Source organism: Fomitopsis serialis (genome assembly GCF_022376445.1).
Source record: "Fomitopsis serialis strain Sig1Antser10 chromosome Unknown B0H18scaffold_108, whole genome shotgun sequence".
Classification (NCBI taxonomy): domain Eukaryota; kingdom Fungi; phylum Basidiomycota; class Agaricomycetes; order Polyporales; family Fomitopsidaceae; genus Fomitopsis; species Fomitopsis serialis.
The window spans coordinates 37,460-64,943 of NW_025955068.1; the positions used below are offsets into that span (position 1 = coordinate 37,460).

A 27,484-nucleotide genomic window follows, 5' to 3' on the forward strand; every position below is an offset into this window, starting at 1 on the left:
ATATATCGAGAAGACAATGAGAAACTGACAATGTTGGCACGGCACTTTGTCAAGAGAAGACACTCGTTCTCCGCCAATACGCCATCCATCTCTGCATGTCTTCCATCCGCAAGCGTCTCAATCCAGGGTCCGCCAGGGTAGGTGATGCGCTGAGAGCCTCTTTCAAGTCAAGATTCACCATTCCTAGCGCCATTGGTCCTGCGTCGACCCGATTTGCTAGGCTTCTGTAGAACGACAGTAGGCGCGACGCGTGTAGGCCACGAGGTACCGAAGACGCTACGGCCAGGCGAGAGTTGTACTTGGAAACCGAATTCTCGAGCTTGCCGAGCCACGTCGAATACGGTACGAGGGGTACCGAGAATTCACCAGCGACGAAAGTCGCAAGTGACCGCCAAGAGACCGGACGTGGATGCACAAGATGTACGGTGCCTGTGCGATTCGAGGATTTTCGAAAATCGATAATTGCCGCGGCCGCGAGGTCAGCAGGTATCCAATCAACAGCCTACTTACCGCTGGGTGAGTTACAGACATGCCGTAGAACGAGACGACGCACCCTCGTGTCATCTGGGAAGCATCCCACTATTCGCGCGCTTTGTACCATGGAAGGGAACCATTCATGAGCGTTCCACACACCATCGGGCCCCCCGCATATCTGGCCCGCCCGAACAACCAGCGGTCGTAGAGCTGTATGTGCTGCTGCATGGTACAGGATTTGTTCGGATACCCACTTCGACTCGGCATAGCCAGTGGGAACTACGTCGTGAGGCTCAGACGTTGTCTCAGCGCAGAGCTTGTCTGGAGGCATATCTGACATTGAAGTATGGTCAATTACGCACTCTGACGCTACACACAATCGGCGCCTACTTTGAACGACTCCAACGGAACTTGTGAACTGGACGTGAGGTGGTTGTGCATGCATCGGTGCGGTGAGCGCGAAGTCGATCAGAGCACGAATCCCGTGGACTTGAGGTTCGAATGATGCCAACTTCAGGGCGAAATCGACGGGCCACGCTGTGAACAGCCATTGTGAGGCCAACGGCTTACATATACAAATTCTCGCTTCGCACCATTGTGTATGATGTGTGTCACCGAAGTGTGCATCTGTCAAGCGTTCGGTGAATGCTCTCATGAAGAACAAATTAGGACCTGGAGACTAACGAACCTCTTGATAGATATCGTCCGTCAATCCAAGTTTTGGGCGCGTCAGGTCACCTTCCAGCATCACCACTCGGCTGGAGTCTAACGCGCTTGTGTCCAATCCCCGCTCGCGCAACGCTCTTTCCTGGCGGAGCCTGATCGTGTCACCATTGCTAGACGGCCTGTTGAAGGCGTAGATGCGCCGGATATCGGGATTTGCGGCTAGTTGAGCAAGAAGATGACAACCCAGGCTGCCGGTGGTACCGGTTACTAGTACGACATCTGCAGGATTTGACGAGGGAACATTGTGGTCCGAGAGGAAAGTCGGATAGTCGGCTGTGTATTTGGCAACCATCGCGTGCATTGAATCAATGCGGGGTGTGGACGATCCAAGATGTTCCTTTCCGTTGGTACTGCGCGCAACCGTGGACATGAAAGAACCGATGCGCGAAATGGTTGGGTTATCATATACAAAGCCATCGGGGATCGTATTGATGTTGACCTTGGTCGACTCACGAATGGCGCGGAGCAGTACGTTGCGGATGTAAGTGGCCTGCAGGCTTATGGAAACGTAGTGTCACCTCTTTTCAGCATACACGAGTACCGACACTGAAGTACTGACCTGTCACATCCGCTCTGGAAAATGTCGTCATCATCTGGCACTTCGCGACCCATGACCTTCTTAACGACGCTCCGGACAAAGTCCGTAGCTTCGTCGAGGTGCCATTGCTTCGGGAGAGCGACTTCAACTTGCGCACTGGCATCGACCGTGTCATAGAGAGCGTTGATCTCGTCTTCGTAAGCTTTGAGCACGACACCGCGCCGTACAGTATGCTTCGCGGTGTACGCAAAGGGTTTGCTTGGCTTCGCAACTAATATCATCTTTGACGTAGCCCGTGAGCACATACTGGGAGGCGCCGATGACATTCAGCTCACCTCTTTGAATAGACGTGAATGCTGTGGAGCATAAGCGTTGATTCTCTCTACAGTTGGCCTAGCCTGGCATCAGCGATCCTCGTGGAGAACGAGATGATCAAGAGCGTGTACCATATGCGGTTCCTGAATTCCGCCAGCTTGTTCTCATCCGCCGGGTCAAAGCTATACTCAGCCTTGGGTTCTACCAGTAGGCCCGTTTGCAAGCGACCGCGGCCGAACATAACAGATGCCGCGACATGTAGGTCTTGATTCGTCGTACTCTCTTCGTCGAGGAACGATCAGCAAGGGGACAGACAGTGAGAGCGACAATTTACCCAGGGGTCCTGGGTTTGTCTATACCGTGTCCATATCATGAGTAAATCTGGCGAAACGAAATGACATTTTGATTACCTTCTCGCCCGTACTATGCATGATCTGGTCGTCTGTGCGGCCGAGAACCCGCCAATAACCCTCTTTTGTCGGATGCTGCTCGACAACGTCAGAGGTAGCATACCCATCCAGTCCATCGACCCTCGTGTTGACGACATGCGGATAGAGGACTTCATTTGCCTCAAAGATACACATGTTGAGTGCCACTGATTGTGTCATGGAGATGACTCACCATGATGATACATTCATATTGATCTTTGCCATGGGATTCGAACCTGACATTGAGGGAATATGCAAACCGGAAATACTGCCAATCTTCACCAGGGAGCTCAGCTGTGCAGAAGTTCATCAGCCTTTCGGCAGAGAACTGAGACGCAGATACCGACCCTCTAAGAATGTGCTGACAGCGCCACATTCAGTGCTGATCATGAAGGAACGTCAGCGAAGCACAATGGCTACATAGCGAGTGCCTGTCAACTCACCACCCATATTCGGTGAATAGAGGTACACCGCACGAAACCAAGTAATCTCCTACCTCCTTGTTGATAGGGCCTCCTCCGTATAGCTACAAGGTGGCAGCGTCAGTTCGTTCCATCAACGCCCTGGGAGACACCTACAACACCACTACACCCGCTCAGCCATTTCACGTAGTCTGGGTCGCGCGACCACTTCTACAAGACCATTCGCGTGTGGGCATGAGTCGATCACATCGGGTCATCCAAGATACGAACCTCGATCATTGATGGGGCTGCAAGAATGTAGTCCGAGTGAGTAGCCATTGCCCCGCGGATCGTCAAGCCCGCTGTCAGACTCGGAGGAGGATACTTCGGTGCGGGCAAGCCAATGCACAAGCCCGATGAAATCTGCACGCAAGGGATTGAACACACGATGAACACATAAAAGATACGAGACGTACAGCAAAACTGGTGATGGTGCAACCCATAGCGTGATACATCGGGTTACCATGCAGAGACATGATCTTATCGACGAGATCGCGCTCGCCGTAGCATGGGGCTCTGGCGAATTGCAACAGACGTTGGAGAGTCGCGGGAATAGGCTTCGGGAATGCAGTCGATCCTAGGATGATCTCGCAGTCATCGGTCGGATGCTCAACGTCCCCTAGACTGTCACTCACCCGACGAATGCAGAATGAGCGCAAGTGTGTCCGAGTCTTGTCGTTCATAAGGGGCGTCTACCGAGGAAAGTGCCTCATCGCTGTCGTCGCTAGTGTATAACTCAGCAAAAACCGGCATTGGTGAGAGCTCCGGCTGCGGAAACGCTGGGTATTGCGTTCTCAAGACTTCCAGGGATTGCGCGACCAGCTCCCGCATGGCCTGTTCACGCCCAACTAGGATGTGCTTCACACCCGTTTTCTCAATGAGGTGTGCTACCGCCGCAGGAGAGTTCCGCGTGGATATCGGGAAGGCGACACAATTCGCGCGGATGATTCCCAAGATCATCGTCATGTATGGAATGGAATCTGGCGGAGTTCACGCACATAGACGTTGGATTAGCCTCACGTCGAGAATCAATCTGAGGGCGTAGTAGCGCACCTGAAGACGACAGAATGGCGACCACCCGATCCCCGTTCTTGCCTTGTTTGTCTCCTAGGCGTTGCTTGACGAGTTCAGCAGCTCGGCGGATCGCCTGGCTTGCGCTAGACCACAAAATGTTCTTGACAGTGCCATCGTCTTCAGCGTAGACAAACAGTCTATGGTTAGCAGAGTGTTCGCCGTGCCAATCACAAAGCTCTGGGAGAGTCAAGGAGCCATCTAATGGCGGAGGTCTAAACGTTGTGCTGGAAAGCCCATGGGTCGAGGGAGGAGCAGGTAGGAGTCGCTGAGGCGGAGACATGGGGTCAAGCGGTGGCGACTGTCGTGCTGATGTATATAGTCAGACCGGCCTTCGGACGTGACAAGCAAGCCACAAGGATCCGAGTTCGTGAGCTGTCATGTTGATTCATCTGGCCCGTCCATTTCGATAACGACGGCCGTTCCAGGACATGCCATGACGTCAAGTTAGTCCACCATTATCGTCACGGCCCAGCTCGTAAGGGCGTGGACAGCCCACGATTGGACAAGATGACAGCGTGGGCTAGAGACAGCCGCAACGCGAGTAGAGACAGACATGTACGGCAGCGATGTAGCTCGCAGACAGCATAGAAGGCCGACGCACCTCCAATGTGACCTCTTTTCACGTACTCAAGAATCGCCCTATTCATGCTGCGGGTATTGCGTTAGGAATCGGGCAACCTGGATAAGCACCGATAGGAACGACTCACTTGTCACGAGCCGAGAATCGTGCTCCCTGAGAACAGCTCGAAAACTCTATGACCGCAATGCCAATGATAACACTGCCGTGAGATGCTAGCTAGCGCCGTTCACGTTTGAGTTACAAATGCGCGTTCGGGCTGAGTGGCATTTAGTACAGCACAGGTATCATGTGCTGGCAGCCCTACACCTATACCCTGAAACCCAATTTCAAATACGTAAGGATGGACAATGAGTTGGAAGACTCAAGTACTCACCTTAGAACACACTGTAAGTGACCGAGCGTTTACTCATTCCTCGATTGCGTTGCGATCTCTCATAACAGGCACTCAATGGCACGCGAACAGTATCTTGATAGTACTGGCAACCCATCGCTGCAGGACAAAGCTATTCAGGCTGAGTCAGCTATAAGGCAGTATGATACAAGTATGAGCCCGCCCGGTTGTGGCGGAAGCCGTTGCACATTCGCTCTTCCCGTCGCTTATGGTCTCATCCCCCAGACTCCAGTTCTCCCCGCATTCGCTTTCCACGAACAGGCACGGGAGCAATAGGCAAACACATATAACCGAACACATACCAGCCGTTCGAAACGCGTCAACATTGTCGCCAAAGTGTCACTGACATTGTAAGTCGAAAGGTTACGTTTCCACTGGGTCGGCTGATACGAGTGTGAACGAGAAGTCCTCGCGCTGCCTGCAATTGCTCCGCGCCACGTTCAAGGATACTGAGCTGCGACGAATGCAGAGATGCGCGGCCGCCCAGAGCGGGCGAGACGATGAGCGTCGGAGGCAAGAACTTGAAGCGGGAAAGGGCGCTGAGCGCGCGTTACCCCGGACCGCATTCCTCGGCACAACAGTTGAGTCCAACGATCAAGCTACCGGACGCGTCGACGGCGAGCGACGGACCGGACGCTTCTCCGCGTCCTCGCCGTGCTCATGTGGGTGATGCGCGGGGACCTGGGGAAACCAGGACCGGAGGACCTGGCCAGTGCTTCCGACTCGCAGTCGTATAAAATGCCCGACACATCATCGCCAACCGCAGCCCCTCCCTCCTCGCCCCCACTCTCCCGGTGCTCTCGACCCACCCCTGACTCTTCCACTGCCCCGTCATGTCGTTGGCTTCACCTGTGAAGGCCGCCCTTGGTCGCATCGCGCTCGTGACAGGTGCAGGCCAGGGCATCGGGCGCGCCATTGCGTGTCGACTTGCTCGGGACGGTTACGACATCTCCATCGCAGACATCCCTCCCGCGAAGGCGAAGGTGGACGATGTGATCAAGGAGATCCAATCCTATGGCCGGAAGGCAGTCGGCGTGTACGCTGGTGAGTAGAACGGCCCACTCTAGTCCTTGGTGTACGCTGACCACATCCGCGATCGTGTCAGACATGAGGGAGCCGAAGCAGATCTATGCTGCCGTCGAGGAGACCGTAGAGAAGCTGGGGCCGAACCTCTTCGTCAGTGTCGCCAACGCTGGTGTGACGCAGGTCAAGCCTCTGCTAGAATGCACGCCCGAGTAAGTCGCTTTCCACAGCGAGGGCCTTAGTTCAGTGTCTGACCATCGCGTCAGGTTCATTGAGAACGAAGTCCGCCTCAACGTTCTCGGCCTGATGAACACGTACATCGCTTCAGCGAAGCAGATGGTGAAGCAAGGGTCCGGTGGACGTATCATCGGTGCAGGCTCAATAGCGTCGTACCGTACAGCGGGTGAGCCCTCATCTACCATGTTCCACCTGCCAGATGGCTCATATACGGGTCAGAGAACCTTGCACCATACGGCGCGACCAAGTTCGCGGCTCGTGGCTTCACGGAAGCTTCAGCTAAGGAGTGGGCGAAGTATGGTATCCGTGTCAATGGTGCGTAATTGTCTGTCGTTCAAGTCCCTCGTCTAAACTGCGCCCATCTCTGTAGCCTACGCCCCTGGCATCGTCGATACGCCTATGTGGGATCACATCGACAGGGTGCTTGCAGAGATTGTGAGTCCACACTTGCGTACTCCGATTTCCCTTTGGTTTGACCGAATCATACGTAGGAGGGTATCAGTCCTGGCGAGGCCAAGGCTAAACGTGTGAAGAACGACATCCTGCTCGGCCGCATCCAAGAGCCCGAGGACGTCGCGAAACTCGTCTCCTTCCTCGCGTCGGAGGAAGCGGAATACATTACCGGACAGACTATCAAGACGTGTGGTGGTGCCTCGTTGTAATTGCTACGTTATCGGCCAAGTTACGTGTCGCGCTCGTGAGTCATATACCAGCTAGATTTGGGATAGAAGTGGGGTAGACCAGGGGTAGACGGGTTTCGCTTTGCTGCATTTACTGCTGTATAGTACGTACGATGTTGAATGGACATCACGAAACAATGCTTGCTTACAATTCCAGTTCCCCGGCTCATCCGTGCGATCGCTCGGCGTCGAAGTGTTTACGTTGTGAGCGTCTACAGTGCGGGGGCGGGGCCCCGCCCTCGCCGATGAACTTTCTCCGAGTCCTCGAAGATACGGCACTGCGTTGGGCCAATCTCCCAGGGGCCGAATTCACGTTGTCCAGCCTTTTCAGGTCACATCGCCTCGACACTACGAAGACCCGGGGAGCTTGATAGCGGGAAGGCGGTCAACCACTGCGCTTGCCAAACGCGGAAAGCCCGCCTGCCTATTCTGGCGCGCGCCCCTCGCTTCCACAGGTCTGGGCGGGGCACCGCGCTCCTGCCGCGCTCCTCTGGACGCGTCCACACACGCGAAGCCTTTTATGGTGGGCCCTTATCTTCGGGAAGAACTTCAGCGGAGCACAGGATGTCATTGCTGTTATCTCCATCAATGAGCTTGTCGTCAAATTGTCTTTCCCTGCGATATAAAACCTCCCAGTCCCATATGATGTCCGGTTCCGACTCGGACCCTGGCGGACGTCCTCCCACTCCCTCTGAACGCAGACGCAATGGCGAAGACGCGCGCCCGTCTTTCAGCCTACCTGAACCCGTCAGCATGGGCTTTGGAGCCAGAGCCCTCGACGTTTGCGCCGAGCAGCAAGTGGTCGAACAAGGACATGGATCCGGTGCCTCCACATGCTGTGAGCACTCAGCCAATTCTGCGATGGAACAATGCTAAAGATGCGTACTTCTCGCGCGTAGCGGACATGGACGACCGTGAACTACATCGCGTACTGGATTTCGGACGCGACGAACGCTGCAGTGTGGGAGCTCGCGTCGAGCATGTTAGCCGTCGGTCTATCATGGTGCGTCTGATAGCTCGTGCCACCACGCATATTAGCCTGATACGCTGTGTTTAGGCGGCAGGCTCTCCCTGCGATCGCAGTGGGGCATATCATCATCTCCGTTGTGATGGTTCTCAACGGAACCGCCGGTGCCCGCCTGCATGTAGCATTCCCCGTGCTGAACAGGTCTTCCTTCGGATTCTGGTTCAGCTACTTCAGCGTCGTCAGCCGAGTGCTCCTGTCCATGTTCTGGTTTGGCATCCAGACATTTACAGGGTCGGAATGCGTGTACCAGGTGTGCAGTCTTCAAGCGAGTTCGTAAATAGGTCTGGGTGTCTGACTCGCCGCAGATGCTGAAAGCCATCTGGCCATCACTGGATAGAATGCCCAATCATCTACCAGTTCACGCGAACATCACCACCTCCGGTATCATGTGCTACTTCCTGTACTGGCTCATCCAGGTACGCACCTCCTCCCGGCAGTAGTTCACAGAAGCAGTGCTAACTAGGTTTCTCCAGTTCCCGTTCATGCTAATCTCGCCTCAGAGGATCCGGTGGTTATTCATGGCGAAGGCCATAATAGTCCCCCGACGTGGCTCGCCATGCTCATCTGGGCGATGGTCAAGGTGCCTCCAAGAGACGGGCTCTTCGTGCAGCACGCAACGATCCAAGGAAGCGACATGTCGTGGGCGTGGCTGAGCGCACTGAACAGCGCGCTAGGCATCTACTCCACGCTGGCCGTCAACATCCCCGACTTCACCAGATACGCGAAGAACGAGCGAGCGTGAGTGTCCCCCCTCCCTCAGTACCGCACGCCATGTTGACACACAGCTCACAGGCAATACGTCCAGATCGCCATCATCCCCATAGCGTTCACCCTGTGCGGGTTCATCGGCATGGCGGTCACGAGCTCGGGCATGGTCCTCTACGGCCAGACGCTCTGGGACCCGCTCAAGCTCATCAACCAGTGGGACAACCGCGCCGCGGCGTTCTTCGCGTCCCTCGCGTGGGTGCTCACCACGCTTGGCACGAACATATCCGCGAACTCCCTCTCGGCGGCGAACGACATGACAGTGCTGTTCCCGAGGTATATCAATATCAAGAGGGGGCAGGTGCTGTGTGCGCTGCTTGGTGGGTGGGCGCTGTGCCCCTGGGAGATCCTGGCCAGGTATGTTGTATAACCCCTCTGTACAGAACGTCCGACTGAGGTTCCTGCAGCGCCGAGGGCTTCTTATCCTTCATTAACGGCTATACCGTCTTCCTTGGCCCCTTCGCCGGTATCATGGTCACTGACGTGAGCGGACCATTTATAAGCTCCGATACCAACTAATCGCGCAGCTCTAGTACTGGTTCCTGCATAAATGCAAGGTAGACGTGCCATCCATGTATCGCCCACACGGACGTTACCGCTATACGTACGGCTTCGTAGGTGTTCAGGAACAACTGCAGACGAGCTTGGCTGGCTAACGACTACATGATAGAACTGGCGAGCCGTCCTTGCGATCCTCTGCACCGTGCCGCCGCTCTTCCCCGGCTGGATCAACTCCATCAACCCCAAAGTCAAAGTCGGCGGCGCCGTCGACATCTTCGACTTTGCGTGGATATTCGGCGTACGTCTTTCCCCTGTGTCGCGCGGCGCTGAACTGACGGAGCCGCAGTTCGTCGTGGCATCGACGGTGTACTACGTCACGTCCGCGTTGTTTCCGGCGAAGGAGACGTACATCCCCGAGGCCATCTTGGCGGACGAGCCGGAGAGCGACTCTGGCCGGACGTCGGATGTGGAGGAGGACAAGAAGAGCATCAAGGAGGAGATCAAGGAGGCTACGGGAGTGTTTCCTCCGGAGCAGGAGCGAGGCCTGTGAGGGGCATCATGACAGAGAAACTACACCTTGTGTAGCTTATGTAGTCAACAATCTAACAAGTTATTGTGTGTCGTGGAGAAGCATTGGGGTTGCACTTGGGGATGACGAGGGCTGTGTCAATATGACTGGTACAAACGTACAACTCTCTCATACGTGCGGTGTCATGAATTCTCATGATCCAAACATTGCGAGCCAGAATGGAAACAATGACACATGTGCCTGTGGTACAGTGCACCGCTGAGAAGACTGTAGAAGAGTGCTACACTACAGGGGTGAGATGAACCTGAGGAGCATTCATGATCACCACCTTTCTGGACAAACGAGCACGCTAACGTCACTATAGAAGTGGCGACCATCAAGTCCATGGATTGTGTCGTGAGTAGGCCAAGCACAAGTAACCAGATGGCGTGGTGGTCGACATAGCTGCAGGCCGAAGTGCGAATCCAGGTCCAAAAGTGAGTATTACACGAGGCTGGTGGTATGGTAAGTAGTAAAGTACAACAATGTCCGGTCATCTGAAATGCACAGCCAAGGGCTAGAATGGCCTTTCTGCTCGCATACGTATCTCCGCTGCAGAGTGAAGAAGGTTGGCCTCCCCTTCACGACGAGACAGCCTCCACGAACCGGCTGTCCCCCGAGCCGCGCGAAACACGCGCAGGGGGGTTCGCAGCCGAAGCGCCGTTCGTGCTCTTCCCCTTGCGGCTAAACCACCGACTGCCTTCCCTCTTCTGCGCCGGCCGTTTCTCGTCCCTTGCGCTGCCCTGTGCCACGGATATCTCCTGAGCCACCTGTTGTGCCTCATCGATCTCCTTCTGCACCTGCTCCGCGCGTTCGCGTAGGAACTTCTCGAGTATGGCGGCGTTGCGCGAGTTGGCTTTATAGACGGCGAGGAGGATGTCGCCTAGGACGGGGACGAAGCCGATAGTGGCGGAGATGAGGTTGTTGGCAAGCATTTGGTGGTATAGGTGGTCGGGTATCCTGGCGGCACATGAGCTAGGCAGTTCGCCGCGAACAAGGAAGACGTACTCTGCTTGCTTTGCCTTGCGTATAACGAGGAAGTAGTTAAGACATACGTCAGCGATGTCACCTGCTCCAGGGATGATGCCTGCACCACAAACTCAATGAGAAGACAGTGCGAAGGAGGCAGACCTGCACTTACCGACGACAAACGTCCATCCGAAGCGCATGCCCAAGATGCGGAAGCCCTTATCGAGGTAATGTGCGCGACGATTGACCGACTTCAGAATCTTCGCGTCACGAGGTGTGAGGCCCGACGGCAATGCTCTCTACCGACGTTATGTCAATTGCGCGAAAGCCAGCAGTGATTGAGAGAGCCAACTCACCTTTCGCCTTTTCTGACGACCTCTGTTGTCGGTGTATGTCTCGTACAACGGATCCTTAGCCTCAAGGTCCTTCAGTTGCTCAGCGAAGAGCTTTCGTCCTCTGCCGAGAATGAAGTTTTCCATGATGGTGGGGGTGGGGGTATGGTAGAGAGCGATTAGTGGGAGGCGGTTTTGTATGAAGGCCGTGTTTGTGGTGAGCGAGCTCCTGGGTGGCTACAGGCTGTGACGTCAGGCAGGTGATTGTCGGCCGTGTCATTTCCGCGGTCTCATTGGCTCGAGCCCTACGTGCGCAGACCTAGATCCGGGTCGTATAGAGTTTGGGACACAATCAGTATATAGGCATAGAGTGGAGGCTTGGTGGAGGCCTGTTCGGGCGAGTGCTGTCCAGGGCGCAGCAATGGCCATGATAATAATTCAGCTGCCAAAAATACATCGGAATTCCTCAGTTCAGCACGTGGCGGGCCTGCGAGCCCAGAAAGGGAAGAAAAAATAGACCCCGCAGCAACTCCGCTGCGGGACGCGACCTGCCGCGGCCGTGGCTTATGTTACCTTGCACTTATCCACCATCATATCGTCTCGGAAAGCCACTTGCTGCCTCCCCCCGGAAAATAGCCATCACGGGCAGCGCGCCCACAATTACCTACAGGCTTCAAGCAGACTTGTCGTTTACAAAACTGGTGAGAAAGTCCTTTCCTTCTCCCTTCCGTCCTATCAGTCGAGTGGCCGCACATCGTTTTGTCTTTACTGGGCCTTACCCGCCCATAGTTCCATCCTGTATTCCAGCAAAATGAAATGTGGATAGACTTCATGGCAGTGCGCAGGAGTGGCTTGGAAACATGGAATCTCGGTAGCGCACCGTGCACGGCGGGGAGCCCTCGTAACCTGCTCACACTCGAACATCATTGACTGCGTGCTGCTAGCTACCACCCATGGAGCTGTCTATCACAAGCGTCCTGCGTGGCCTCTTGGAGCGATGTGCAAGAGATCTCTTCGTTCTCTGCCACTTCAGTCTCTCTGCTCCTGACCTTGAATGATGTCACTGAAGCGATGTATAGTACCTTCACCATGGCCGACGGATCACTCCACAGCCTCACCAGCACGTTGGCTACTCAACAATCTCTTGCTGCACCTGAACCCTCGCAGCAACCGGCAGGTAGTGAGTCTCACATTTCTCAACCCATCTAATCTCTTAACCGCGCTCCAGCCGCTCCGGTTGCGCCTCCACCTCCCCAGCTCAACGGTGCACCACTCGTGCTGGGCCCAGACACCATTATTCCGGAAGTTCCTGTGAAACGCAAGCCTGGCCGCCCGAAAGGCAGCGGGAAAAAGCAGCTCGATCCAAACGCAGAGCCGAAACCCAAGCGGCCAGTGGGACGTCCGAGGAAGGATGGACTCCCTGCGGGCTCGGTAGGCCCCAAGCGACCAGGACGGCCTCGCAAACGGCCACCTGGCTCCTTTGCGAGCGGAGGGCAGTCTGTTTCTGCCGCTTTTCCTAGCTATGCAGTGTGTATCCTTCTATTCGCAAGTGAACCGTCTACTGAGACTGCAGTTCTCTTGTAGCCGCCGTACCCGTATCCTGTCCAAGCGCAGTGGAGAGCCTCTGTGCCGCCTATGGGCTCACTTCCTGCGGGGCCGCCTCCGCCTCCGCCTCCTCCCGCGGCTCAGTTGGCATTCCACATTGACCCCAACCTGGATAGAGACAACTGGACTGAGCTTTCCCGCACCCGGCCGGACGTATTCCTCTCTGCGCTGGTGGCTGCTCTCTCGGCGCCCAACCCAGTGTCGCACGCTGGTCCGAGCGTAGAGGACGCCTTCCGTTCGCATCTTGCATCCCTAGCGCCTGCCAGCAAGAACACGCCGTCGATCCCTACGCTGTACTCCGTGCTCAAGACATTCTGGCTGCCATCTTCCCCCGTGTACTTCTCCCTGACGGCCTCTGCGTCCACTGCGCGCACACCATCGGACCATCGGTTTCTATACTGGGACCCGCAGCCACTCGTCTTCAATGGCATCGCCTGTCCCGCCTGTAGTACCCCGCTCATCAATCGCGGCCGCATTAGCTCGGGCCCTATGAAGGTACACGACCTGGGCAAGCCGTTTTTCATCATCGGCTGCGAGTACGTGTGCAACGGTCAGACGTGCGTCCAGCAGACGTCGCCGGACGGCAGGAAGTTCGCGAGCACGGATGCATCCATCCTGCGCTCGCTTCCATCGAAACTCCAGGACGAGTTCCCCGCGTACCTCCTGCAGGGCGCGCCGGACCTCGGCACTGGCCCAGAGATATGGAACTGGCAGGGCATGGGCGTGTCGATCGCTCTGTGGAACATGGTGCACGCGTGTTTGCGAGCAGGGCTGAGGAAGGAGCCCATCGTTGATATCATACACGCAGTGCAGGACCCTGTCAAGGACGAGAACGTTCGGCAGATGCAGATGCAGCTCCAGATGCAGATGCCGCCGCCTGCGCCTCCCCCGCAAGCCTCCATCTCCGCGCCTCCTGTTCTTGAGCAACCGGATGAGCCAGAGGAAGAGGAGGAGAACGAAGACGCCACACGCGTCGAGGGTGACCTCGAGTACCCAAAGGATGTGAGTATGCACACTTGGTGCACTTTACTGACCGACCACTCATCTCAGCCACAGCCCGCGGAGGAATACAACGAGGCTTGGAATGCCAACAACGGCACGGCGGAAGCGGAGGCCGCGCAGCCGCAGGCGGGGCCTAGCAATGCGCCAGACACCAACGGCCAGCCGGCTGCTGCGCCTTCTATCAGCCAGGGCCCGCCTGCACCCACGAATGGGGCGGCCCCGCCTCCGCCCCCCCCCGCCCCCGCCACAGTACCCCGGCTATGTGCAGTCGTACGGGCCATACCCGTACCCGCCGTACCCGTACTTCCAGCCGCCGCCGCCGCCGCCGGACCCAAACGCGGCGAACCCAAACCCAAACCCTAATCCGAACCTGCTGAAGCGCACGTTTCGATCGTGGATGGCTCGCCGGACCAGGGTCTCTCGGAGCCGATGCAGAAGCGCATCCGGCACTGCTGCAAGTGCGGTTCGAATGAGTGCAAGGGCAAGGGCGGGCGCGCGTTCTGCACGAACCCGTGCCAGGACTGCGGAAGCTCTCGTGTAAGGGCGGAACAGCAAGCGACCGGATAGGACGTGCTCGGATGCGTGGCCGTGATGGCTGGTGAGGAGAGAAGGTGGAAGTGTCGGTGTCGGACGACGACCTGTGTAAGTATCGTATGTTGGTTCTTGCGCTGTCATCCATGAGGTTATGATGTGTAGGCTGTGTATTTTTCTATGCCACTGGGCCAAGTTCTGTATTTCTTTTTCTCATACTTAAGATATAGCTCTTGTTATGCCAATCTCATTCCAATTCCGATCCGATCCTTAATGGGCGGATTGCTTCGAATGCGGCTGGTGTTCCGCTTGATACGGTATCGTGTCTACTCTCCGTTTTCTTTTTCGTTTTCGTTTTCCCATAGATATTTCTCATCTGCTCTCAGTGGAGCACCTTGCTACTGCATACCCATAAATTGCGTGGTCTCGCTTACACTCTTCATAGTCGAAGCTCACCAATTTGAGGCTTTGAAGGTTGGGATTATGACTGTCACTCCTAAGCGTTGACCCGCACGTCGTTATTGCTCTCAGCTGAAAGTCCTCATGCCAGCAGAGGATATCATACTGTCGTACTCTACACAAAATACATGTCTGCGATTCCCGCCGGCGTAGGCAATGGTGTCGGACCCGACATCTGGTCCTCGGTGACGCTCAGCCCGCCGAACGACGAGCACCGCGAAGCCGGGTTCGAACTTCCCCAGTTCCCCAATAACCCCTCGAATAGACTCTGGAACGCGACAGTGCCCTGCCGTTGCGGCACATCGAGCGACGTCACTGGCGGGATGGTGGTCTGGCGGTAGAGCGGCGCGCCAGGCGTGCGATGGAAGTCGCGAGGACCCGCCTCTTGAGCCGGGGTGACGGCAAGATGGAGCGGTAGACCGGGGGTCAGAGGGAAGTACCGCTCCGTCGACTCGCTAGGAGCGACGCGGGCTGCGGAGTGAATGGGCGCGCCAGGCGTCAGGGGGAAGTTGCGTCTCATCAACTCGCCGGGAGTGACGATTGGGTCTGCGGCGGAGTCCTCCTGTATGACAGACAAACGGTCACTTTCACGAGGCTAGTAAGATTGTGAACTCAGGTGACTTACGATGATGCGACGAGGATCGATACGCGGGCCAAGGAATGCGCTCGCCGTGGGCTCGACTGGCGAGCCGACGAACGAACCCACTGGGATCATGATTCCCAGCCCGATCAACGACTGCGACTGCGGCTGTTCGTGGGCGAACGGCGGCATGACATACAGCAACGGACGTTCCAGCGGCTTCCGGAGCGTCGGCTGGGACGGCATGCTTACAGGCGTCGACGGAAGACTGAGGTCGCCCTCGTCGTAGTCGATAGGCCATGCCTTCCCCTGCTGCATTTCGGGCGAAGCGGGCGGTGTCGGCGGGGGCGTCGGAGGAGCGCTGAAGAGCGTCTGTGCGTAGCTGGTGGACCTCACGCCCATCGGCGCCATTCGCGGAGGCGTGTCGCGGAGGGAAGGAGGGAACAGCTCGGATGGGAGGCCCAGTCCGACGATAGATGCTGTGATGCGGCTGGTCAGCCATCGCGTTCAGTGCAAATGTGTGACGGAGCTTACCATCATTGGTGTTTGTTTGGGACTCAGAGCCCTTGCGTGCCTGCGCATGGGCCAAGACTGCCTGCAGTTCGAGCCTGTTCGGACGATGCGAACCAGTCGTAGATGTGTCCGAACCATGGCACTTGGTCCTGGTGAAAGACCGTGCGACGCTTCCCTGGCCCGCCAGGGAGATGGTGCGAGTGAACAAAGGAGCAGACATAGTAGTGCGATATGCGGGTTTAGTAGATGTGTGACTCTGGTGTGGTTGGATTCGATGGTTTGAACGGAGGACCCGTCCCTCCTTTTATGCATTTCTGCCAACGGGTTCGGATACTGATTGTGCAAGCACGGAAGCCATCCGGAGCGGATGTAGGAAGCCACTGGATGTCCGAATCCGAGGTCTGCATATCCGTCTGGATTCAGCACTGGAGACGCACCAGTCAGCATCGAAATCCGCTTTCAGGTAGAAACTCCTATGCCAACTCCTACTAGTGAAAGATGTTAACTTAATCAAAAGCGGCTTTGGCTCGCACCTAATTAAGCCGAGCATGTAGCACTGTTCAAGTTACAGAGTTAGAGGTTGAAAAGTCGCGTCAAGTGCAGGATTTTACCAAAGCATCTTGCCACACGACACTAGTGAGTCATTGCATATAGAACACGATCGACCGACAATGCGGATGCAGGTTTCTGGTTTGTTTCCGAGGATTACGGATATGTAAGTGGAGAAGTCACGGTCTGGGCCACGGATCTAGATAAGGATGATACCAAGCGGAGGTGGCTGTGCCAAGCCGTCCGGGGCGCTTGTTGACTTTGTGTTGCCAGTGACTGCCCACATCCTCTGTCAATGCTCTCTTCGCCTGATATCTGGCATTCGAGTAGATACGGTGCTCTCTTGTCATTTTGATGACGAATTGGCAGCCTTCAGGACGCAGAACCTTCGACATCCAGGCTGCTCATGATATCCGGGCAGGGATCATCCGGAATCCGACTGCCATGGTCCCCACGAACGCGGCATCCTTGTATGTATCTCCGAGAGCTTGCTAATAGCCGCCTTGAAGATTCAGATGGGGAACTCGTCGATGCACTCATCGGACTGATTGGGTCGGTATCGCAAGCTCGGGCATCGGTCATCGAGGCCGCAAGTTGCTACGTGCCGTCGTTGGGTAAACTTGAACACCACGTCGACGTTAGCGATATCTTCACGCTCGTTCTTTTTCGCAATTCACGTCCGGCGCGGCACCGCAGTGCGTGGAGACATGGAGTAACGCTCTGAGCCAGGGCTTGATCTATCAGGCATGTAAGTATAGTTCAACCCGATGCCGACGCAGTAGCTCTTCGATAACTGGTGCTTTGACAGCCTGAGCGGCTTTCTCTTTTTCAAAGAGTTACTGCAGGGGGTCCCGCATTGCAGGTCGAAGTAACGCACAGGGACGCTGATCATATATTGCAGGATGTGAAGCAGCCTTTTCTGCTACATAGTTGTCGAACCCTCGGAGGACACGTTCTGATCGTAGACATTAAATAATGCATTTTACAGCGCTTGCATGCAGATCTGATGGTATGTGTGATCGCGATCTGGATGAATGTTCCTACCTGACGTATGCACACAGTAACGGCCTGGTAACGGCCTCTGCTCACCCGGATCCGTTGCGGTTCCGCGAGGAAGGCTTCTTTCATGGACTGGTTAGCCTCATTTTCATTCTCATGCGCAAGATGACTGAATGTTACTGACAGTCAACGATAGCGCCCCGCGTCAGCCATGACTCCGAGTCGGAAGCACGAACGTACCCATTCAGCTAATGCGTTGGGATAGTGTGGTGACGTGTCGGCCACTATCGTGAAGTTCCTGAGATACACCGTTAAACATCTCGAATCTTGATTTGAACGTAAATGTCCGGATCGGGTCATTTGGATGGACACCCGCAGCCTGGATACAGAATGTACCGGGTGGTGGCGCTGCCGGATCGGAGAAACGTATGTAGCGCGTTCGACGACAGGACTCCGGACCACGCGGACGCTATGCAGCCTATGCTTACACACGACACATGCAGACAAATCGCCTCAGATTCGATGTCTCTGACATACGCCGGATATGCTCAGTTACCGGGTCCCATAAAAGAGGCTTGGGCCCTCGTCACTTCGCCGCTATTAGTGCTCTGTCTCGTCGTCAAGCCCGCTGAACTGTAGCGCAACAATGTCTCTCCCTCCGCTGCCTCAGACGCAGGCCTCTCGCACGCAGCCTTCAAACTCCCCCCCTCGACGGGTCCTGGTGATTCCTCAGATCTATGACTGGCACCAGCAACAGTCGTCCACGCATCGCCTCTTCGTGTATGCGGAGGACGACCGTGGTCCTATCCGTACCATTCCCTGGTCCGAAGCTGCGGTAGCCATCGCGCGGAGCTACCATCTCATCCGCGAGCGTGTGGCTGGTCTGCCGGAAGGCAGCGTTGTCGGGATTCTGTCAGGCTCAGGTACCTCACGTCCATGCACGCAATTCGTCTGTGAAGCTAACGACGCGTCTTTCAGACTCCATCCCTTATGTCACCTTCGCCATGGGTATCATGCGGGCGAACTACGTCCCCTTCACGATCTCGTCCCGGAACTCCGCCGCTGCGGTCGCGCACCTGCTCAGCAAGGTGGACGTGAAGCACCTTCTCATCGGCCGGGAGCAGGCCATGCATGATCTTGCTGAGGAGGCGTTTGCTATTCTCAAGGAACAGAGCGCGGACGCGTCCGTCCCTTCGACCTCGTCGATGCCAGTGTTCGAGGAACTCTTCAAGCCGTCATCCGAGGATGATGCCGCCCTTGAACTCAGTGCTCTGCCGTACAAATCGAGAGGGGCCGATGCCCCAGCGATCATTCTGCATTCTTCAGGTGCGTCAAGGATGCGGATCGCACATCACTCGCGGAACTCATGTGCTAACACTGCATGTCGTAGGATCGACTGCCTTCCCGAAAGCCGTCACCTTCAGCCACCAGCGGCTGCTCCAGATTGCCCGGGCCCCCTTCTACGGGCAGCGTGACTTGACGAACAAAATCTACTCGCTGCACACTGTACCCATGTTCCACGCATTGGGTATCATTCACACCATGCTCGCGGTACGTCCATCACGACTCCTCATGCCTCGCATCAGTATATCGACCATCGTCGTCGGATACCTAGATGTCTAGCGGAATTGTGTTCAGCATCTTCGCCCCGCGCTCTCCCCCGGTGACGCCAACAACAGACATGGCGATCCAAGGCGCTATCGCATCGGACAGCGACATCATCGTCGCGGTCCCTGCCATGATTGAGGTGCGCACGTCGTCCGGATGAGTTTCTCCACGACACTCAAACTTTGATCACACGCAGGCGTGGTCGCACAATCCGGATTACGTCAACTGGCTCAAGACACGCACCGCTGTCGTGGGTCTATCCCCTCCCTCCGCGAGTGCTGCGATGCTGAGGCATACTCGTTCAGATATATAGTGGTGGCCCTCTGAACAAGGAGGCTGGTGACTTCATGGTCTCCGAAGGCGTCACGATCTTCTCTCTTTACGGATCGTGCGTCGCTCCCGTCTCCAATACTCTGCAGTCCACTAATGCGAGCGACAGACCGAGTCGGCCCAACTAGTGTCGTATTACCAGGTAAGCCTGATCGCAGCTTTAGCTGTTTACCTCTCATACGCAGCGAATCGCAGCGGGGACGCCGAAGGAGTGGGAATATTTCCAGATAAGCTCCCAAATCGGACACAAGATGCAGCACTTCGCGAACAACGAGTATGAATTCATCCACGTCGTAAGTTGTCCTTGTCTACGGACGTCAGCAGCGCATGGTCAAGCCTGACGTGATGCTTAGGCTAACGAGACCATGGTCCCGAACATCATCAACACCAAGGTCGATGGGGCGGACGCTTACGCTACCTCAGATCTTCTCGTTCCCCATCCTACGAAGAAGGGCTTCTGGAAGATCTATGGTCGTACGGATGACCAGATCATGCACAGTACTGGAGAGAAGGTAAGATTGGCCGTCTGTGGAAGTGCACTTTGAGCTCATCCGTGCACTGCAGACAAACCCCGGACCACTTGGTAAGTTACATGGACAACAGACGATATTGTCTCCGTCATTTACATAAACTTCAGAGGCCATGATGAGCCACGATCCGCATGTGGTATCCGGTGTCATGTTCGGCCGCGGACGGTTCCAAGCGGGCATCATCGTCGACCCCAAACCTCAATACGTCTTCGACGTATCTGATGAAGCGAAGCTAGCTGAGTTCAGGAACAAGATTTGGTACGCGCTCAGTCGATATTCCTATTGTCGATTGCCTCTCATGTAATCACAGGCCAACGATCGAGAAGATGAACGCGTACGCCCCGCAACATTCAAGACTGTTCAAGGAGGTGCGCGGAATGGTGGAAGCAGTCTCATTAGTGTCGTCTGAACACCACTTGTTCCCCAGATGATCCTGGTGGTCAGACCCTCGAAGCCGTTCGTCTACACCCCAAAGCGCACAGTGCGCAGAGGCGCCGTCATCAACCTCTACGAAGAGGAGATCGACGCCCTGTACAAAACGGTAGAGGCATCCGGCGCACAGGCCAACATCCCTTCTCCCTCGCAGTGGGATGTGTCGGCGTCTACGGAGTTCGTCCGCCGCGTCGTCTGGGCGGTTATGACACACAAGGTGGCGGACGACGATGACGTCTTCCAGCACGGATGCGACAGGTGACCGCATCACCACTCCTGATGGATGGCAATATCTGACCAGACCCCCAGTCTTCAAGCAACGTACATCCGCAACACCGTCCTGCACGCGCTGCGCGAGGACGCGAAAGTCGAGACACGCAACTTGTCCAGTGCCTTCGTATACGAGCATCCGACAATCGCCGCTCTCGGCGCCTTCGTATCCTCTACTGCACTCGGGACAGCGAACGTGACAGCGTCTCTGACAGCGCGGGTCGACGCCATGCAGGCCATGGTGGCGAAGTATACTGCTGACTTCCCCGTGCACAAGACGATCCTCCTGAAAGCAGCTCAGCCGGTGAAGGATGTCGTCATCGTTACGGGGACGACTGGTGCTCTGGGAAGCCAGTTGCTCGTCAAGCTTGCGCGCAACCCAGAGGTAAAGAGGGTGTATGCATTGAACAGGGCGTCGCGCGATCAAGTCCCGATCCGCGAGAGACAGGCGAAGGTCTTGGTCGAGCGTGGCCTCGATGCCAGCGTGCTGGACACGGACAAGGTTGTCCTTGTAGAAGGCGACCTGACACAGCAGAATTTCGGGCTCTCCGAGGAGACCTACAAAGAGGTCTGTTGGTCAGCACTTGAAGCAGGCATTGGGGGGCACTCATTCATTTTGATAGATCCATCACTCAGTGACGCATATCATCCACAATGGTACGGGACAGTCTCCGAGTTCTGTGAAAGGGTGCGACAACTGACATCTCGTAGCATGGAAGGTGGATTTCGCCATCAATCTACCCTCATTCGAGCCGCAAGTACATGGCGTCCGCAGTCTCATCGACTTCGTGCTCACCTCTCGCCTGCCCTCGCCCCCGCGGCTGCTATTCACAAGCTCAATGGCCGTCCTCCAAAGTGAGTGACCTCCGCGACGGCAACGGCAATTCACTGAGCACGCACCTTCGTTCTATCGCCCAGATGCCCCGCTGGACCAGCGCTGCCCAGAATCGTCCACTGACCCACTGTGGGCCGTCGGGAGCGGCTACGCCGAGTCCAAGTGGGTCTCAGAGCAGATCCTATACGCCGCAGCGGCGCAGACCAAAGCAGACACCCTCGTCGCGCGAGTCGGCAGGTCTGCGGGGGGCCCGACGGCGTCTGGAACGCATCAGAGTGGTTCCCCTCCCTCGTCCAGAGCGCCCCCAAGCTCGGGTGCTTCCCGGACGACGACAAGGTGCGCTGCGCACCCCCGTCCGAATACCCGCGACGGAGCTGACACGCCGACCCGCAGGACGTGCAGTGGATCCCGCTCGACATCGCGACCGACGCGCTCATCGACTTCCGCAGGGCGGCCCCGCGACGCGCGTCGTCCACCTCGCGCACCCGCGGCCCGTCCCGTGGCACGCCCTCGCCCTCGCCGTCTGCGCGACGCTCGCCGTGCCGCTCGTCCCCTACCGCGCGTGGCTCGAGCGGCTCGAGGCGCAGGCCGCCGTGTACGCGTCCCAGAGCGCCGCGGCGCAGGCGGACACGATCCGCGGCCTGCGCGCGCTGCACCTGCTGCCGATGTTCCGGGGGATGGCTCAGAATGAGGGCCAGGAGAGGCGGATGGCGCTCGGCCTGGCGGATATGGACGTGAGCCTTGCGAAGGGGGCGTCGCCGACGCTCGCGGATCCGGACGTGAGGCAGTTGGGCGCGGAGGACGTGACGCGATGGGCGGCGTACTGGCGCAAGGTTGGCTTGCTGGGAGCCTAGGTCCGATCAGCACAGGAGCTCAGTGGAACTTATATCCAGATGCACTCACTGCATTTCAATGATCTCGATGACTACTTTGATAGATGAGGATCTCGTTTACTTTGCAAAGTTGTGCACTCACCCGATGAGTTGATGGACACTACATACGGATACCCACAACGACTTCGCATCCAGTATCTACACACGCTTCGATTGCTACCTATATCAAGAATGATACAGATTCAATGGAAAGGACGTCGCAGCGGCGTACGCGGATCTTGCTCCTGAGGGCCTGATAATAGAGAACAGCGGTGCGCGCAATAGTCGTGATAGTGTGAGATTACAGGTATGCAGCAAGAGACCGACAGCAGACAACAGACAACAGCCAAAGTATACCCAACGATAGCACCAATAACTTACTGTGGATCCTCGTTCCAGATTTCCATCCGCGGGGTAAATAAGTGGCATGACGGTTTCATGTTCATGTTCTTCAGAGGAGTCGATTTTGCGCGGGCGGGATGCCGTTCGCCATCCTGAACATCGTGACGAGCCCCGACAAGCTCGAATACTAGAAAGCATCCGACACCATCAGCGCGGCCCAAGGCGGAAAAAAACAACAACAACAGAAGCTCTACCCACCCCGTTGCCCACGAACACCTCTGCCCGCTGCCCGATCAGCATATCCACCGCCTGCTTCACGAACCTCTGCTCCCAATTCACCTCCAGCTCCCTACTGCTCGCGACCGTCCTCCACCCGCCCGTCGCCCTCACCGCCTCCCGGAGCTCGTCCACCCACTCCCCCGGCGCGTTCGTCATAAATACATGTCCACCAGCTCCGGCCGGCCCGCCGCCCGTGCCCCCGCGCGCTCCTCCACCGCCGCCGCACGATCTCGCCATGTTCGGGAAGCAGTGCGGGCGCTGCAGCGCGACGCGCTCGTCGTCCGTCGTGTCTGGGGGGTAGCCGAACCGGTCCGGCAGCGCGGGGAACGCGTTGTGCCCGACGTACGCGGAGCCCCAGCGCGCGAGGTTCGCGCAGTGCTCCGCGAAGTCGCCGCGCCGGATGTGGAACGCGAGCAGGCCCGGGATCGCCGCGTACCGCGCCGCGCTCGGCGAGGGCGCGCCGGAGCCGCGCGCGGGGGCCACCAGGGGCTGCGTGCCGAGCGGCGGGACGTAGACGTGCGTGGGCGCGAAGGCTTCGCGGTTCTGGTCGAAGGCGAGCTCGACGAGCGGGGACCAGGCGAATTCTTGGAGGATCGGCGACGTGGAGAGCACGGGCCAGACGTCGAGCAGTCGGCTCGCGTCGCCGAAGATGCTGTGTGACGGTCAGCCGGCGACTCAGATTTGAGCACGGGTGCGACGGCGGACGTTACGCACAAGATGTCAAAGTTGGACGGCGCGTCGTGCGGGATTTCGACGCATTTGTCGGGGAGGTCGCCGAAGACCTCCACCCACTTCTCGATCATGTTCGCGGCGGTGGGGACCTTGCCGCCGAGGCGCGACGAGACCTCTTCCGTGCGAATGTACTTGCGCTCGCCTTCCGGGCAGACTCTGCGGTAGTAGTCTTCCGTGACGGCGAACGGTCGTGCCGCGGAAGGGTCGGTTACTGACGGGGCACCGAGCATCGGTCCTAAGGCTTGGTGTCAGTCGGGCAAGGCGGGGCGCGTATATAGAGTGACGCACCCTGCAGGAGCGCTGAGAGGGGAATCGTCGAGGGTATGGGTTTGTCGTCGAAGTAGGAGATTTGTGAGCCGTCGTCCCGCCATGTATAATTATAGTACACAAATCTGCGGGCGGGTTGTTAGACGACGGACACCAAAGATACGGTGAAACGTACGTTCTACCCATGCGATGTGCCAGCAATGCCTGCAGAAGTAGTTCTTGCATGACATTACCCCAGCCACTGTCTATCAGCAATTCGTCAGCCTTGGTCTCAGCACACGCGATCAGCTGTGAGAGTCATAATGATTGGGCCTTGCGATGGGGAATTGAAGTGGTAAGGCATATCGCGTAGACCTTTGTGGACTTGCGGAAGATCAACCTGTTCCACACTCATCAATGGAACCCAGACAGATGGCATGCATCCCGATATCGGCTACAGGCTGACGACGATCGCCAGGCGGACTGTCGCAAGCATGAATGCAGCATGTATGCGCGACTCCTGCCATACATGTAGCTTTGTGCACGAGGACAGACGGCGTAATTAATAATTATGCACTCACTTCGTGCATGATTGGCAAAGAACATATATTTCGTGTCAGCGAAGTCTCCATTCTGCTCCGATGTCTGGAGCTCGTATTCGTGGAACCTGGCATAATCCGGCGGCATCCGTACTATGGGGTCCGGGAGTACAGCAGAAACGACGGGTGCATCGCGCCACCGCCAGTAGTTCGTGCCCAGCGAGATGACTGCCCAGAAGAGCGCGAGGCCAATGAGGAACGCGACGGCGAGCTTCGTGTATCGACGCGTGAACCAGAGGCCGCTCCTGGCGGGCACGCCGTTCACCTTTGGGAGGAGGTCGGCCTCGGAGTCGGACGGGGCATGACCGGGGACCCAGCGCGTCTTGGAGGAGCTACGGGAGCTGGTGAAGAGGCTAGACATGGGTGACCGGGTGCGGAGGGCGCGGGGAACCAGCCTGAGGACGAGATAAAGACGAGGGTGCCGCGCAGTCTGACCGAGGTGGGGCGCGCCGCGCTGGTGGGCATCTGGTTAAGTAGGGGCGAGAGCCGCCGGTGGCCGGGTGGCAGTACCGCGAGTTGGAGGCGCGGCAGGATGGCCCCCGTGTGGTTGTGCACATTGCTGCGGCGAGCGGTCGCTGGAGGAGGCGGCCGGGGCGGCTTCTGTTCGCAGCGTGAGCAGATTGTTGTTGGGTTCCCGGAGGCAACAAACTATCACAACTGACCAGGTTGATGTTGTTGAGAAGGGTGCCGTCTGGCTGCGTGGTTGGGCGCGCAGCCGTGCATTCGCATTGCAGGCAGCGCGTGGTGCAGCGTATCTGGCCTGCTGACAGCGATGACGGTGCACTGAACCGCGTCGAGCATAGCTGGGGGCCTGTCATGGAGCCCGCCCGGGATGCCAGTTGGACAGCCCGATCGGGCGAGGAGCATGCGCCGCGACTGGGGCGTGTCTCTTCCATCCACTCATCCGCCGCATCCCGCTTCTCCCGCTCGCAGCACGCATTCTGTCCGCTCTGACCTGGCGCAGAACTATCCGTCAGCGATGTCGCCCGACAAATACCCAGACATACAGAGTTCAAACTCTACTTCAACCAACTGTCAGCGAAGATGCCTCGTCCGTTCGATGCTATCCGCCGACGTTGAGTCTATTGCATGAGACTCGGCATCCAGCGGCCTTCCTGATAAATAAGCAGACTGGTAGCACCTAGCGGGTAGCCAAGGCATTCGCATGAGAGGCTGTGTCGCAACTCACTGTTCGTCACGCTGGGTCTGCGCCCAATGTCAGCCGGTGCATTACGAGACGCTTGCTGGTTTGTTTGGTTGGCAATGGAGACTACCGGTGCATCGGATAGACCCTGCAGTTAACACCACGACGCAGCTCCTCTTGTGTTCCGTCTTCCTCATGGGGGGAGGTTCCAGGAGCGGGACCGAATAGACGCTGTCCTCGCTGCATCTCATTTGGGCGCTATGCAATGTTTTGACTCCACTTGCCACCGTCGTCCTCGTCCCGCGATGAAAGTATCAACGTAGAGCTGTGTTGTTGACGCCTCTTCCAAAGCAAGGAGTATCTCGCTTCCTTGGATGTAGATGCAGCTACAGATCTAGGCCTTCTCAAAGCGTACATCAAACCTGCCATATTCGGACGCCTCGATCAACCCAGTAGTAATACCCATCCACCCGCGTGCCCATCCTCCATGGTGCCATCCAACACAGTCCTGCATCCCGCCAACACGCTCTGGCGTGCAGCCTAGGTGCTCTTCTTCTTTCCCGCCCACAGCATATCATCCATCTCTGCTCTACGCCAACCTGGTGTAGTGGTAAGTAGTCTCCTCCGAGTCGCCCCGCATCGGGCTTTATCAAATCTGACATAACTTACTCAAAGCCGTTAAGATTCAGTAATCCCGATAGAGTATAGAGTTCGCTGGCCTACGCCAAGTGACGCATGCCAGTGCGTCACGGTGCTCGCGTCAATCTGCCAAACTCCCCTCGCGACCCAACTGCCACGTCCGTCACGGTGATCGCGGCAGTACTTCGCAAGTACTCGTGGCTATGGATTCCCTCAGCCTCATGCAGTCCCGCTGTGACTGTCGAACTGTTCAACGCTCAGGCTACCGGTAACCGCGACCCGCAGAAGGCCTTCGGATTGTTCAACACACTAGTGTCCCAGTCGTACAGTGACGTTGGGCGCAGGTGTCGCACTGGAGGCTCAGACTCTTCTGCTAGTGGTCGTGCCAGTGCGACGCGGTGCTATCTTGGGCCTCAGCACTGTGAGTATCTAGCTTCAAAACGGCCCCAGCAAAGCACCCGTCTCGAGGCTCAAACCCCGTTCCTATCTCCCGAGGAATGTGGCGATGAACGAGCGCTGCCATTAATTCCGGCATGCCTAATCCCAGCGCGGAGTCGATTACCTTCCTTCGGCCCCACCAACTCGGACGAGCCTTCGTACGCGGCACCGGAGCAATCGCGAACTGTGGGTTTGATTCGGAACAGCGGCGTGTGCCAGTGAGTCGTACCGCCACTGACCCGCCGGCGGTGAGTCGGTCACGGATGCCAGTGCCGTGATCAGGTCTCCGTTGTAAAGTTGCACGTCCATTGGTTGCGACTCGCATCCGCTAGGATGACCGCGGCACGCCCCGCGCAATACATCTGTCACCGCGCCTTCCATCTCGGCGCTGTCAACTAGCACATGGGCCAAAGCTCATGCAAACTCCGCCATCGAGGTGCCGTTTTGTCACTTGGAGGTCACGGCGAAATCGATCACGTATTGGACAAAGCCGACGTTTCTACAACAAAGGCGTGCGGGTCTGGAGAGTCGGGCTGACTACACACATCAGTGGGGGGCGTCCCGCTGCAGTTGTCGAGTTTGCGCCGCGATTGCTGTGATCCGGCGGGGCTCGAGCTCCCGCACGCTTTCCGTGACGTCGTGCATTCGCCCGCGTGTGCGGCAGGCGAGGATAGACCGCCTGAGATGCGCTGCGAGACGAGCACCTGGCGCGATCCGTGGAATTGCGTCTGGAGTACGCGCGGAGCTTCTCCGTGTCGAGAGGACATGTGGGTGGGTGGACTGTGTAATGTCGGCGGAGTGATCTTGCCAAGGTCTCTGACCGCGCGTACTGGAGCTTGGCAGATGTGTTTGGTGAACCTG

At 57.2% G+C, this 27,484-nt stretch overlaps 8 protein-coding genes across 8 annotated transcripts; 4 read left to right on the forward strand and 4 right to left on the reverse strand.

Annotated features, from left to right (window-relative positions):
• Window positions 1-49: 49 nt before the first annotated feature.
• Window positions 50-4,296, reverse strand: B0H18DRAFT_884223 (uncharacterized protein; the record flags this gene model as incomplete). Its single annotated transcript, XM_048041022.1, has 18 exons — window positions 50-502; window positions 554-807; window positions 865-1,011; window positions 1,068-1,101; window positions 1,163-1,697; window positions 1,760-2,019; window positions 2,074-2,131; window positions 2,185-2,335; window positions 2,388-2,406; window positions 2,464-2,622; window positions 2,675-2,775; window positions 2,829-2,863; window positions 2,925-3,007; window positions 3,060-3,113; window positions 3,174-3,305; window positions 3,359-3,519; window positions 3,578-3,922; window positions 3,996-4,296. 18 exons carry the CDS (start codon window positions 4,294-4,296, stop codon window positions 50-52), a joined length of 3,282 nt encoding a protein of 1,093 aa, XP_047888030.1.
• A 1,524-nt stretch (window positions 4,297-5,820) lies between these two features.
• On the forward strand, window positions 5,821-6,909 carry B0H18DRAFT_1087176 (uncharacterized protein; the record flags this gene model as incomplete). Its single annotated transcript, XM_048032144.1, has 6 exons — window positions 5,821-6,031; window positions 6,093-6,222; window positions 6,277-6,404; window positions 6,467-6,562; window positions 6,618-6,682; window positions 6,739-6,909. 6 exons carry the CDS (start codon window positions 5,821-5,823, stop codon window positions 6,907-6,909), a joined length of 801 nt encoding a protein of 266 aa, XP_047888031.1.
• A 487-nt stretch (window positions 6,910-7,396) lies between these two features.
• Window positions 7,397-9,859, forward strand: B0H18DRAFT_1036198 (cytosine-purine permease). The gene is made up of 11 exons (XM_048030345.1): window positions 7,397-7,765; window positions 7,827-7,930; window positions 7,985-8,204; window positions 8,260-8,370; window positions 8,428-8,465; window positions 8,492-8,692; window positions 8,747-9,076; window positions 9,127-9,202; window positions 9,253-9,333; window positions 9,390-9,518; window positions 9,567-9,859. Exons 1-11 carry the CDS (start codon window positions 7,634-7,636, stop codon window positions 9,768-9,770), a joined length of 1,626 nt encoding a protein of 541 aa, XP_047888032.1. The 5' UTR covers window positions 7,397-7,633; the 3' UTR covers window positions 9,771-9,859.
• Window positions 9,860-10,369: 510 nt separating this feature from the next.
• B0H18DRAFT_884180 (uncharacterized protein) lies at window positions 10,370-11,236 on the reverse strand (the record flags this gene model as incomplete). Its single annotated transcript, XM_048041019.1, has 4 exons — window positions 10,370-10,748; window positions 10,797-10,875; window positions 10,930-11,056; window positions 11,114-11,236. 4 exons carry the CDS (start codon window positions 11,234-11,236, stop codon window positions 10,370-10,372), a joined length of 708 nt encoding a protein of 235 aa, XP_047888033.1.
• A 438-nt stretch (window positions 11,237-11,674) lies between these two features.
• B0H18DRAFT_1036207 (uncharacterized protein) lies at window positions 11,675-14,736 on the forward strand. The gene is given in 7 exon segments (XM_048030346.1): window positions 11,675-12,269; window positions 12,318-12,589; window positions 12,656-12,661; window positions 12,704-13,945; window positions 13,965-14,111; window positions 14,132-14,233; window positions 14,253-14,736. The coding sequence occupies 7 exon segments, from the start codon at window positions 12,161-12,163 to the stop codon at window positions 14,286-14,288; spliced, it is 1,914 nt and encodes a 637-aa protein (XP_047888034.1). The 5' UTR covers window positions 11,675-12,160; the 3' UTR covers window positions 14,289-14,736.
• A 1-nt stretch (window position 14,737) lies between these two features.
• On the reverse strand, window positions 14,738-16,335 carry B0H18DRAFT_1036211 (uncharacterized protein). The gene is made up of 4 exons (XM_048030347.1): window positions 16,313-16,335; window positions 15,801-16,204; window positions 15,312-15,745; window positions 14,738-15,248 (listed from the first exon to the last, which is right to left on the reverse strand). Exons 2-4 carry the CDS (start codon window positions 15,997-15,999, stop codon window positions 14,802-14,804), a joined length of 1,080 nt encoding a protein of 359 aa, XP_047888035.1. The 5' UTR covers window positions 16,000-16,204; window positions 16,313-16,335; the 3' UTR covers window positions 14,738-14,801.
• Window positions 16,336-17,973: 1,638 nt separating this feature from the next.
• Window positions 17,974-22,186, forward strand: B0H18DRAFT_1123857 (uncharacterized protein; the record flags this gene model as incomplete). Its single annotated transcript, XM_048034760.1, has 19 exons — window positions 17,974-18,250; window positions 18,306-18,653; window positions 18,718-18,878; window positions 18,943-19,074; window positions 19,132-19,185; window positions 19,241-19,323; window positions 19,394-19,407; window positions 19,461-19,558; window positions 19,619-19,777; window positions 19,830-19,848; window positions 19,903-20,053; window positions 20,106-20,163; window positions 20,223-20,485; window positions 20,537-21,065; window positions 21,121-21,154; window positions 21,209-21,352; window positions 21,416-21,494; window positions 21,545-21,668; window positions 21,782-22,186. The coding sequence occupies 19 exons, from the start codon at window positions 17,974-17,976 to the stop codon at window positions 22,184-22,186; spliced, it is 3,132 nt and encodes a 1,043-aa protein (XP_047888036.1).
• A 469-nt stretch (window positions 22,187-22,655) lies between these two features.
• B0H18DRAFT_884210 (uncharacterized protein) lies at window positions 22,656-24,763 on the reverse strand (the record flags this gene model as incomplete). The annotated part of the gene is made up of 6 exons (XM_048041021.1): window positions 22,656-22,733; window positions 22,805-23,477; window positions 23,540-23,792; window positions 23,846-23,949; window positions 24,000-24,069; window positions 24,385-24,763. The coding sequence occupies 6 exons, from the start codon at window positions 24,761-24,763 to the stop codon at window positions 22,656-22,658; spliced, it is 1,557 nt and encodes a 518-aa protein (XP_047888037.1).
• Window positions 24,764-27,484: the final 2,721 nt, after the last annotated feature.

Excerpts from the sequence above, each read along its gene's own strand:
- B0H18DRAFT_1036198 (XM_048030345.1), top strand. The coding sequence starts at position 7,634 with ATGGCGAAGACGCGCGCCCGTCTTTCAGCCTACCTGAACCCGTCAGCA. Across the intron at positions 8,466-8,491 it reads TCGCCTCAGAGGATCCGGTG|TCCCCCGACGTGGCTCGCCA; the intron begins GTTATTCATGGC and ends AGGCCATAATAG. Across the intron at positions 9,519-9,566 it reads ACTTTGCGTGGATATTCGGC|TTCGTCGTGGCATCGACGGT; the intron begins GTACGTCTTTCC and ends ACGGAGCCGCAG.
- B0H18DRAFT_1036207 (XM_048030346.1), top strand. The coding sequence starts at position 12,161 with ATGTATAGTACCTTCACCATGGCCGACGGATCACTCCACAGCCTCACC. Across the intron at positions 12,270-12,317 it reads CTCGCAGCAACCGGCAGGTA|CCGCTCCGGTTGCGCCTCCA; the intron begins GTGAGTCTCACA and ends ACCGCGCTCCAG.
- B0H18DRAFT_1036211 (XM_048030347.1), bottom strand. The coding sequence starts at position 15,999 with ATGTCTGCTCCTTTGTTCACTCGCACCATCTCCCTGGCGGGCCAGGGA. Across the intron at positions 15,746-15,800 it reads CCAAACAAACACCAATGATG|CATCTATCGTCGGACTGGGC; the intron begins GTAAGCTCCGTC and ends GCCGCATCACAG. Across the intron at positions 15,249-15,311 it reads TCGATCCTCGTCGCATCATC|GAGGACTCCGCCGCAGACCC; the intron begins GTAAGTCACCTG and ends TCTGTCATACAG.